The 12,507-nt window shown below is 45.4% G+C and overlaps 1 protein-coding gene across 1 annotated transcript; it reads left to right on the forward strand.

Annotated features, from left to right (window-relative positions):
* Positions 1-1,686: 1,686 nt before the first annotated feature.
* On the forward strand, positions 1,687-12,187 carry LOC112434020 (low-density lipoprotein receptor-related protein 1-like). The gene is made up of 8 exons (XM_076878232.1): positions 1,687-1,750; positions 7,313-7,472; positions 7,722-7,823; positions 7,928-7,998; positions 8,089-8,182; positions 8,311-8,349; positions 9,020-9,164; positions 10,259-12,187. The coding sequence occupies exons 1-8, from the start codon at positions 1,702-1,704 to the stop codon at positions 10,394-10,396; spliced, it is 798 nt and encodes a 265-aa protein (XP_076734347.1). The 5' UTR covers positions 1,687-1,701; the 3' UTR covers positions 10,397-12,187.
* The last annotated feature ends 320 nt before the right edge of the window (positions 12,188-12,507 follow it).

Here is a 12,507-nt window from a genome sequence, read left to right on the forward strand (position 1 = left end):
TGCCCGCTTTGATAGGGAGAACACCGACCCTGTCCTGTCCCCTCTCCCCTCAACCGACCCTGCTCCGGTCCTGAGCACTCATGAGCTGAGGCGTGTGTTCCGGAGCATTAACACCAGGAAGGTGGCCGGGCCGGATGGAGTGCTGAGCCGGGTGCTAAAAGACTGTGCTGCGGACCTGGCGGACGTCTTCACCTCTATATATAACACCTCGCTGTCCTGTTCACTGGTACCATCCTGTTTCAAAGCAGCAACCATCGTTCCCATCCCAAAACAGTCAAATGTCACATGTCTGAACGATTTCAGACCTGTGGCACTCACCCCCATTCCCGCCAAATGCCTGGAGAGACTGGTCATTAAAGGCAGGCGTCCCAGCAGCAGCAGAAGAGTCGGCAATTTATCTTGGCTGCCTCCCAGTTTAAATCCTGCTATGACTGCGTAACCTTCGGATATTAATGGGTTTTAGGAATGTCCACATTAAGATCCACATGCTAGCAGGCAATTGTTAGTGAAAGCACAATTCCTCCTCCAGCCCTCAGATGGCCTCACCTGTGCTCTGGTCACCCTCCCAAAGGTCAGTGCCGACAGAGCAGGGAAAGCTTTCTGCTCGCGGTGACGAAGGAGTAGTAGCGCGTTGTGCTTCTGTAATCATGCCTGCTCATTTAAAGTGGTTGTAAAAGGGCATCCATAAATAAATAAATTACCGGGCTAAAACAAGGGCTTTGTCCTGTCCTCGCTTTTCAGTCTTTGTGATCTGCAGCCTCAGGGTTGAGATGCGCCACTGGGACAAAGGGAAGGGTTACAATAGGGAGGGGACTATAAGTGACGAATAAGTGGTTTAGGGTCTCTTCCAACCGCTCCGGATCAACGCGTCCGCTCGCAGGAAAGGCTGGTTTCGGAGATCTGTGAGTAGGCATGGAGAGGGGGGGTGAGAGACAGGGGGACACACATGTTAGACGACCAAGAGGTCAATCTGGACATTTGCTTCTGTTTACATCTCAATTTCTTAAGAGTGTTTTTAAGCAAGAAGAGCAGAGGATGTACACTCAGTTCTCACTTTATTAGGTACACCTAATTTATATCAGTTGTTCCCTCATTTCTGTAAATGAGGTTAAGCTAAAAAAAGAAAAGCAAATAGGAACACCTTACTGTATAATGCAGTACATGAAAACAGCACCACAAACCATATTTCCTCTTTTTTACAATGAAGATGAAACTATGAAAAGTTGCCTTTATTGCAGGACTGTTGTTAGTCTGCATTAGTTTGAGCTCCCTAATAAACTGACAACTGAGTGTTTATTGTTATAATTTTCAAATCCAGAAAATCTGGAAACACTTGTGCAGTTAAAACTTTGGGTTAAAGCTGAAATTGTCCATAAGAGCTACAAAATTAGCAAATGTGGCAGGAATGCCACATTCCCATAGCCTTGTATTTCAACTGCTAGAAGTTGTGCTTCAAAACGGAGAAATTGAAGGCTTTGAGACGGTGATTTTGGCAAATCAGTAACACTAAACAATGAGGACATTACAAAGTAACCACTCTGGTTACGATACAGTGGTCAACAAGCTCTTGAGTTTGCAGATTACCAAACAGGATGGCTGTCACAGAGGAAACAAAAGTGTGGATACAGACTGTGTTCACGTAAGTTTGATTCTGTTTTCTTCTAGAGCCTGTTGACCAAATAGCTGTTGAGCACACCGCAGATGACATTTAGCACAGACAAACATGGCGGACGCTGCCGACTGGTGAGAGGTAAATAAACAATGGACAACATGCAACACGTAACAGGAAGGGGTGAGGATGCCATGGGTTACCGGTCCGTTGCCATGGTAACCGGTCCGTTGCCATGGGTTACCTGTCCGTTGCCATGCGTTTACATGTGTTGTTATGGGTTAACTGTCCGTTGCCATGCGTTTACATGCGTTGTTATGGGTTAACTGTCCGTTGCCATGCGTTTACATGCGTTGTTATGGGTTATCTGTCCGTTGCCATGTGTTTACATGCGTTGTTATGGGTTAACGGTCCGTTGCCATGCGTTTATATGCGTTGCCATGGGTAAACTGTCCGTTGCCATGGTAACCGGTCCGTTGGCATGGGTTACCGGTCCGTTGCCATGGGTTACCGGTCTGTTGCCATGGTAACCGATCCGTTGCCATGGGTTACCGGTCCGTTGCTATGGTAACCGGTCCGTTGCCATGCATTTACATGCGTTGTTATGGGTTAACTGTCCATTGCCATGGGTTACCGGTCCGTTGCCATGGGTTACCGGTCCGTTGCCATGGGTTAACTGTCCGTTGCCATGCGTTTACATGCGTTGTTATGGGTTAACTGTCCGTTGCCATGCGTTTACATGCGTTGTTATTGGTTAACTGTCCGTTGCCATGCGTTTACATGCGTTGTTATGGGTTAACTGTCCGTTGCCATGGGTTATCTGTCCGTTGCCATGCGTTAACATGCGTTGTTATGGGTTAACTGTCCGTTGCCATGGGTTATCTGTCCGTTGCCATGCGTTTACATGCGTTGTTATGGGTTAACTGTCCGTTGCCATGGGTTACCGGTCTGTTGCCATGGTAACCGGTCCGTTGCCATGGGTTACCTGACCGTTGCCATGGGTTAACTGTCCGTTGCCATGCGTTAACTGTTCGTTGCCATGCGTTTACATGTGTTGTTATGGGTTAACTGTCCGTTGCCATGCGTTAACATGCGTTGTTATGGGTTAACTGTCCGTTGCCATGGGTTATATGACCGTTGCCATGGGTTAACTGTCCGTTGCCATGGGTTATATGACCGTTGCCATGGGTTAACTGTCCGTTGCCATGGGTTATCTGTCCGTTGCCATGCGTTTACATGCGTTGTTATGGGTTAACTCTCCGTTGCCATGCGTTTACATGCGTTGTTATGGGTTAACTGTCCGTTGCCATGGGTTATCTGTCCGTTGCCATGCGTTTACATGCGTTGTTATGGGTTAACTGTCCGTTGCCATGGGTTACCGGTCCGTTGCCATGGTAACCGGTCCGTTGCCATGGGTTAACTGTCCGTTGCCATGGTAACCGGTCCGTTGCCATGGTAACCGGTCCGTTGCCATGGGTTACCTGACCGTTGCCATGGGTTAACTGTCCGTTGCCATGCGTTAACTGTCCGTTGCCATGCGTTTACATGTGTTGTTATGGGTTAACTGTCCGTTGCCATGCGTTTACATGCGTTGTTATGGGTTAACTGTCCGTTGCCATGCGTTTACATGCGTTGTTATGGGTTAACTGTCCGTTGACATGCGTTTACATGCGTTGTTATGGGTTAACTGTCCGTTGCCATGGGTTATCTGTCCGTTGCCATGCGTTAACATGCGTTGTTATGGGTTAACTGTCCGTTGCCATGGGTTATATGACCGTTGCCATGGGTTAACTGTCCGTTGCCATGGGTTATACGACCGTTGCCATGGGTTAACTGTCCGTTGCCATGGGTTACCGGTCCGTTGCCATGGTAACCGGACTGTTGCCATGGGTTACCGGTCCGTTGCCATGGTAACCGGTCCGTTGCCATGGTAACCGGTCCGTTGCCATGGGTTATATGACCGTTGCCATGGGTTAACTGTCCGTTGCCATGCGTTAACTGTCCGTTGCCATGCGTTTACATGCGTTGTTATGGGTTAACTGTCCGTTGCCATGGGTTATCTGTCCGTTGCCATGCGTTTACATGCGTTGTTATGGGTTAACTGTCCGTTGCCATGGGTTATCTGTCCGTTGCCATGCGTTTACATGCGTTGTTATGGGTTAACTGTCCGTTGCCATGCGTTTACATGCGTTGTTATGGGTTAACTGTCCGTTGCCATGTGTTTACATGTGTTGTTATGGGTTAACTGTCCGTTGCCATGGGTTACCTGACCATTGCCATGGGTTAACTGTCCGTTGCCATGCGTTAACTGTTCGTTGCCATGCGTTTACATGTGTTGTTATGGGTTAACTGTCCGTTGCCATGCGTTAACATGCGTTGTTATGGGTTAACTGTCCGTTGCCATGGGTTATATGACCGTTGCCATGGGTTAACTGTCCGTTGCCATGGGTTATCTGTCCGTTGCCATGCGTTTACATGCGTTGTTATGGGTTAACTGTCCGTTGCCATGCGTTTACATGCGTTGTTATGGGTTAACTGTCCGTTGCCATGGGTTATCTGTCCGTTGCCATGCGTTTACATGCGTTGTTATGGGTTAACTGTCCGTTGCCATGGGTTACCGGTCCGTTGCCATGGTAACCGGTCCGTTGCCATGGGTTAACTGTCCGTTGCCATGGTAACCGGTCCGTTGCCATGGTAACCGGTCCGTTGCCATGGGTTACCTGACCGTTGCCATGGGTTAACTGTCCGTTGCCATGCGTTAACTGTCCGTTGCCATGCGTTTACATGTGTTGTTATGGGTTAACTGTCCGTTGCCATGCGTTTACATGCGTTGTTATGGGTTAACTGTCCGTTGACATGCGTTTACATGCGTTGTTATGGGTTAACTGTCCGTTGCCATGGGTTATCTGTCCGTTGCCATGCGTTTACATGCGTTGTTATGGGTTAACTGTCCGTTGCCATGGGTTATATGACCGTTGCCATGGGTTAACTGTCCGTTGCCATGGGTTATATGACCGTTGCCATGGGTTAACTGTCCGTTGCCATGGGTTACCGGTCCGTTGCCATGGTAACCGGACTGTTGCCATGGGTTACCGGTCCGTTGCCATGGTAACCGGTCCGTTGCCATGGTAACCGGTCCGTTGCCATGGGTTATATGACCGTTGCCATGGGTTAACTGTCCGTTGCCATGCGTTAACTGTCCGTTGCCATGCGTTTACATGCGTTGTTATGGGTTAACTGTCCGTTGCCATGGGTTATCTGTCCGTTGCCATGCGTTTACATGCGTTGTTATGGGTTAACTGTCCGTTGCCATGGGTTATCTGTCCGTTGCCATGCGTTTACATGCGTTGTTATGGGTTAACTGTCCGTTGCCATGCGTTTACATGCGTTGTTATGGGTTAACTGTCCGTTGCCATGTGTTTACATGCGTTGTTATGGGTTAACTGTCCGTTGCCATGGGTTATATGACCGTTGCCATGGGTTAACTGTCCGTTGCCATGTGTTAACTGTCCGTTGCCATGCGTTTACATGTGTTGTTATGGGTTAACTGTCCGTTGCCATGCGTTTACATGCGTTGTTATGGGTTAACTGTCCGTTGCCATGGGTTATATGACCGTTGCCATGGGTTAACTGTCCGTTGCCATGGGTTATATGACCGTTGCCATGGGTTAACTGTCCGTTGCCATGGGTTACCGGTCCGTTGCCATGGTAACCGGACTGTTGCCATGGGTTACCGGTCCGTTGCCATGGTAACCGGTCCGTTGCCATGGTAACCGGTCCGTTGCCATGGTAACCGGTCCGTTGCCATGGGTTATATGACCGTTGCCATGGGTTAACTGTCCGTTGCCATGCGTTAACTGTCCGTTGCCATGCGTTTACATGCGTTGTTATGGGTTAACTGTCCGTTGCCATGGGTTATCTGTCCGTTGCCATGCGTTTACATGCGTTGTTATGGGTTAACTGTCCGTTGCCATGGGTTATCTGTCCGTTGCCATGCGTTTACATGCGTTGTTATGGGTTAACTGTCCGTTGCCATGCGTTTACATGCGTTGTTATGGGTTAACTGTCCGTTGCCATGTGTTTACATGCGTTGTTATGGGTTAACTGTCCGTTGCCATGGGTTATATGACCGTTGCCATGGGTTAACTGTCCGTTGCCATGCGTTAACTGTCCGTTGCCATGCGTTTACATGTGTTGTTATGGGTTAACTGTCCGTTGCCATGCGTTTACATGCGTTGTTATGGGTTAACTGTCCGTTGCCATGCGTTTACATGCGTTGTTATGGGTTAACTGTCCGTTGACATGCGTTTACATGCGTTGTTATGGGTTAACTGTCCGTTGCCATGCGTTAACATGCGTTGTTATGGGTTAACTGTCCGTTGCCATGGGTTACCGGTCCGTTGCCATGGTAACCGGTCCGTTGCCATGGGTTACCGGTCCGTTGCCATGGTAACCGGTCCGTTGCCATGGTAACCGGTCCGTTGCCATGGGTTACCTGACCGTTGCCATGGGTTAACTGTCCGTTGCCATGCGTTTACATGTGTTGTCATGGGTTAACTGTCTGTTGCCATGCGTTTACATGCGTTGTTATGGGTTAACTGTCCGTTGCCATGGGTTATATGACCGTTGCCATGGGTTAACTGTCCGTTGCCATGCGTTAACTGTCCGTTGCCATGCGTTTACATGCGTTGTTATGGGTTAACTGTCCGTTGCCATGGGTTATCTGTCCGTTGCCATGCGTTAACATGCGTTGTTATGGGTTAACTGTCCGTTGCCATGGGTTATCTGTCCGTTGCCATGCGTTTACATGCGTTGTTATGGGTTAACTGTCCGTTGCCATGCGTTTACATGCGTTGTTATGGGTTAACTGTCCGTTGCCATGGGTTACCGGTCCGTTGCCATGGTAACCGGTCCGTTGCCATGGGTTACCGGTCCGTTGCCATGGTAACCGGTCCGTTGCCATGGTAACCGGTCAGTTGCCATGGGTTACCTGACCGTTGCCATGGGTTAACTGTCCGTTGCCATGCGTTAACTGTCCGTTGCCATGCGTTTACATGTGTTGTTATGGGTTAACTGTCTGTTGCCATGCGTTTACATGCGTTGTTATGGGTTAACTGTCCGTTGCCATGGGTTATATGACCGTTGCCATGGGTTAACTGTCCGTTGCCATGCGTTAACTGTCCGTTGCCATGCATTTACATGCGTTGTTATGGGTTAACTGTCCGTTGCCATGGGTTATCTGTCCGTTGCCATGCGTTAACATGCGTTGTTATGGGTTAACTGTCCGTTGCCATGGGTTATCTGTCCGTTGCCATGCGTTTACATGCGTTGTTATGGGTTAACTGTCCGTTGCCATGCGTTTACATGCGTTGTTATGGGTTAACTGTCCGTTGCCATGGGTTACCGGTCCGTTGCCATGGTAACCGGTCCGTTGCCATGGGTTACCGGTCCGTTGCCATGGTAACCGGTCCGTTGCCATGGTAACCGGTCCGTTGCCATGGGTTACCTGACCGTTGCCATGGGTTAACTGTCCGTTGCCATGGGTTAACATGCGTTGTTATGGGTTAACTGTCCGTTGCCATGGGTTATCTGTCCGTTGCCATGCGTTTACATGCGTTGTTATGGGTTAACTGTCCATTGCCATGCGTTTACATGCGTTGTTATGGGTTAACTGTCCGTTGCCATGGTGATGTAAGTGTTAAGGCTTCTGCGAGAATGGTGGAACCTGCTTACAGACCTCCAACGGCACCAAACTTTGTCTGTGCCCCACCAAGTACGTCGGGCACCAGTGTGAGCTGGACAAATGTCAGTTCTGCGGAACGGGCAAATGTTTGACGTCAGCCTCAGGGGAGGTTTCCTGCAGGTGAGTATCGTGTGGGACGTGGTTACTGTGCTACATCGATTAGACTTGGATTTGTAAATATTTGCTGGCTTTTATTTTGAACTGCCAGAATATTCTTCACCCAAGGTCACCCAGCAATCTGTGGATTTTGTGCTTCCTAACAGTGCACAGCATGGAATATATCATTCTGAAATCGTGGGAATCATTATTATTATTGTTATTCTGCTGCATTAGGATCTTCTTTAATATTTTTTTCCTGTATGTTTGAAGCTGTCCAAATGGTCAGATCCAACCCAGCTGCTATACCTGTTCAAACTACTGCGCACATGGACAGTGTTCAGTAGACAATCGCACACTGCTGCCACAGTGCACGTAAGATCCCAGTAGACATTAACAGGCATATATATAATATTTTATTGTTTTAATGTCCGCTTAGCACACTTACCCACATATCCACTGTGTACCTCTATAACCAGGTGTGCTGTTGGATGGAGGGGATACAGATGTGATATCACAGCTCCTATAGAGTCTCATACTTCTAGTGGTAGTAAGTCAGCCACTCCCTGACCAAATCAAAGTTTGTTCATAGAACATGCACTTTGGTCCTATTTGCTTATCATTATTTGTTCACTCATAGGTACTGCGTCAATCATCGTCCCAGTGCTGCTGCTGCTGTTGCTGGCATTGCTGGTGGTTGGTGCCATCTTGTGGTACAAGCAGAGAATGCGTGGGTGAGTACTAGTTCGGGACGCTTTTTCATCTTTAAAAAATTCAAACTCCATTTGTCATCTGGTCCTCACCGTTCTGGTCTTTCTTTCTCTCTTACCTTTTGATAACCATCTATTTCCCTGTCTCCCAGGTCTCTATGCCCGGGCAAATCTCGTTCTCAGTGCTCGCGGTAACTTGATAGGGTTACATAATTCACCTGTTGACCCCCAATTCCTCTCTTCTCCTTTCCCTAAAATACAGTCAGACTGCCTTTGCTATGCTTTTGTCTATCCTTTTGTCCATTCTGTCGTTCAGTGCCGAAATCTTTCCATTGTCCTCGCTTGCCATCTTCTGTTTGGCTTCCATGGGGTTTCCCACCCAACAACACAGGGGGCCTACTCACTCTGGAATAGCTCTGGTGATGCACGAGTAGTTGAACTTTTGACGTCCTCCCATTGTCCTCCATGCCTTTCCCTGTTTACATTTGTAAATATTAGGCTCAGGCAATGTGCTTGCAGAGTAAAATGTATAACTGTGCATCTCTGAAAAATGTTTATATGCTTGCAAACAGCCGAATATTTGCAATCTAATCCAGCATTCTCCGCAATGGACATGCTGCAGTATATTCGATAGGTTTGATCAAATGGCCTTTTGACACAAAAGCTCATTTGAAAACCTTTGATATATGTTGTCTTGTTCTTGTCAATTGTACATAGCCAGTGCTGAGTGAATTTATGATATGGGTTTATGATAAGACACCTTTTAGTCACTCTAGCTTTCTTCTGAGGTTAGCACATCAATTCTTTTAAACAAGGGTCTGAATCTGCTTCTAAGATAATTGTTGATCTGTTTCTCTGCAGTGCCAAGGGCTTCCAGCACCACCGAATGACCAACGGGGCCATGAATGTTGAGATTGGAAACCCTGCCTATAAGATCTATGAAGGAGATCCTGATGATGATGCTGGGGAACTTCTGGACTCCGACTTTGCTTTAGACCCAGACAAGGTAACAAAGCTTAAAAAAGCAGTTTCATTACAAAATATCTGAAAATGCCTGGTAGTGGCTAACCATGCAGATATTTCCACATTTATGAGTCCTTTTGTGAGTTTTTTTTTTTTTTTAATGAATTGGTTTTGGTTGTGGAGTCATTATAGACAGTAAATAGACCCTTCTTTGTGATCTAAAGAACACTGGATGAAAGTAGCTGGGTTTCTCAATATATTCCTGTCCTTTGGACGTCTAGTGAAAAACAGTTTTCTGTCTTGACTGATCTGTAATCACTTTTCTACATTTATATCCAGTTTTTTGCCATCGAGATCACCACAGTCCAAATGCAAAAGCTTTAAAGCAAGACTTAGGAAACCAGTGGGTGTCGTTATGGTATTTACTTCTGGCATCTGTAATGAATTTTGGAATGAATATTGTTAGAATTATGTGAATCATATACTTTAGTTCTGATGAGTGGCTCCATAGTCTCATGGTTTACACGTTGTGGCTCGAGTGGTTTGTATACAGATCAATGCTTGGGCAAGATACTGAACCCTGAGTTACCTCTGTGTGTGTGAATGCATTCAGCAGATAAAAGCACAAGGCACTATATAAATACCATTTCTTTTACATTCACCTAAGAAGTGAAAAAATCTCCAGTTTAATCCCAGCTGGAGACAAAAATCCCTTGGGGGTGTCAGGAACGGAAATCCACTGTGAATAAGGGGAGCAGCTGAATAAAGCTTTTATGCTGGAGCCCTCATGGTCACTATATTCAAACACTTTTCACCACAATCATAAAACATCAAATGAGGAATTGTCCATAAAGTCCTGAGTGCTTAAAAAGAAGTTGCAAGTTCTTCACTGGAAATACACCTACTGGTTTGTTGGGGGCAGATGATTAGTGCCCAGACTTTCAGAAACAAATAACCAAACACAGAAAACATAACAAACCACAAATGTCTGCCAGGGTTTCAGCTGAGCTGGGAAACATCTTGTTATTTATGCGAGCTGAGCCTATTTGAATAAGAAAAATACTGCTTCTTTCACAATATACCAAATCTTTTCATTTCTTTTGCCTGAGTCACTGAGAAATTTTCTTCACTCCGCAGCCCACCAACTTCACGAACCCAGTGTATGCCACCCTGTACATGGGTGCCCACAACAGCCGCAATTCTCTGGCGAGCACTGATGAAAAGAAGGAGCTCCTCTCCCAGGTTGACGAGGACATGAGCGACCCCCTGGCATAGACCTCGGCATGGACTGAACTCTGCCAACATTGCCCTGCCTCGCCCAACCTAGAGCCAGCGAGCTCTCTCATTTTATGCCTTTACCAACTGAAAAGAAAAGCAACAAAAAAACATAAAAACGAGAACACTGTATAAAATGTATAAAATGAAGAACTACTTTTTTTAAGTGATTGCAGTATTATATTTTGTTCTTTGACAAAAAGGAAAACAAATCCTCTGGTGACGGAAAAGAAACCATTTTATAGACATTTTATCCAGTTCTTTTTCATTTTGCTCACTTCCTCACAACTTCTCTCTCTCTCTCTCACACACACACACACACACACACACACACACACACACACACACACACACACACACACCTTTCTCACGCATTCAGCCACTACCTCTGTGCAAATGTAAAAGATACAAATGGCAGTGGAACAATTTTAATTTTTTTTATTTTTGTATAAATTGTGTAGGGGAAAAGAGAAAAAAAACATTTTTGTTCCATCCTAGAAAATGTTGCCAAGTCTTCGTTGTTCATGAAAGAGAGGAGATGCGTCAGTGCTCACCACGAATGCTTCCTGGATGCTGGTTCACATTTTGTGTATATGTATGTTTGCTACTGGAGGTCTTAGAGGGAAAGGCGAGGTGATGTTTAACTGCACGTGTATGCACAAGAGACTCGGCATCTGATCTGTTGTTGCAAAGAGCTACATTCAAGTGATTGTCTTTTACCTCCTTGCACAGACTAAAGTTACATATATATATATATTATAAATATATATATTTCCATATATATGAACCTATTAACAAAGTGTCTTGAAAATATACCCAGGAATACAAACATCAGTAACAAATAGCAGTCTGTACTTTTTAATGTATTTCTTTTGTTTTTTTAAGTCATTGTATAATTGACATACTTTGTGTCACCGATGAATGAATCATGGCAGTGTGTTAGTGTGCGCTGGATGAAGATGATTGTAATTAAGTCCACATTCCAGGATGAAAAAGCCTGGGATGATATCCGTGGCCTTGGATTAGCCTACTGCAGGACACCCTGGACAGGAGCTGGGGCTTTGTTCTGAAACTCTTCTGGAGTAGAGACAAGCTTCTGTGAATTTCCGGTCATCCTCTAAAAAAAAAAAGAACCTGCGACCAGTAATTAGCCGAGAACGGTTGCTTTCAACTTTTGTTCCTCGTCTTTTGATTGTAAACATACTTTCAGGAAAGGCCAGGGAGACCGTCTGATGGTACGTACTTCTGTGGGAGGTTGGATTTTTTTTTTCTTTCCTTCACTGTATGTAATTACATGGACATGTAATTTAGGTTAATGCTCATTGTTAAGTGCATTCTCAGGAAGGAGACTGATCGGCTTCCTGATAAGCATTCCTTTCTCCATTCCTTTGCTTTGCTGCTAACCATCCGGATTTTTAGTCTGGGAAGTGTGGCTCTATGTCTCACTGCTCACCGTATTGCTTTTAATCACCTCAGCTTGTCAGCCATACCTACCATATCACTGCATGGTGCTCACACACACACAGACACACTTAACCAAGAGGAAACTCTGGCTTTAGTCCTCAAATGTTAACAGTATTCATCACATTTTTTCTTTAAATTCTGTTTTTTTTTCTTGCTTATTTGCTTTTAACATCCTGCTCTGTTAAATCGCCATGTAAGTTGGAACAATCATATTTCATTTGGAGAATTTCTTTAACTGGCAAAAACCCACGTTTGTGGTTCTGATTGTTTTGTTATAATTCGATTTCTTTTTGATATAAGGAATTAAATGGATTTTTATAGTAGAAATGTACGATGGCCGTGTCTGTCATTTGGAAAGATGGAGAGGAGAAGCAGTCTACTTCATACTTCAGTACATTAGGAAATAGCCTCACTTATCATTAAAGAATGAAGAAATAAAACACAAACATGTAGAAAGCACTTGTTTGGATGTTGCTTAATCTGGAAAGGCTTCTGAATTGTAATGAAAGTCTTTGGTCTTGTTACATAAATCATCATATTTATTAAACAGGAAGTGTTGTCTTTCAGTCAACAGACAATCCCAAGAATAGCTTTTTCTTAAAAAAAAAAAGTATGTTTCTTTTGATTTCAGTACACACAAGAATAGT

This window comes from Maylandia zebra, linkage group LG20, assembly GCF_041146795.1.
Source record: "Maylandia zebra isolate NMK-2024a linkage group LG20, Mzebra_GT3a, whole genome shotgun sequence".
Taxonomy (NCBI): domain Eukaryota; kingdom Metazoa; phylum Chordata; class Actinopteri; order Cichliformes; family Cichlidae; genus Maylandia; species Maylandia zebra.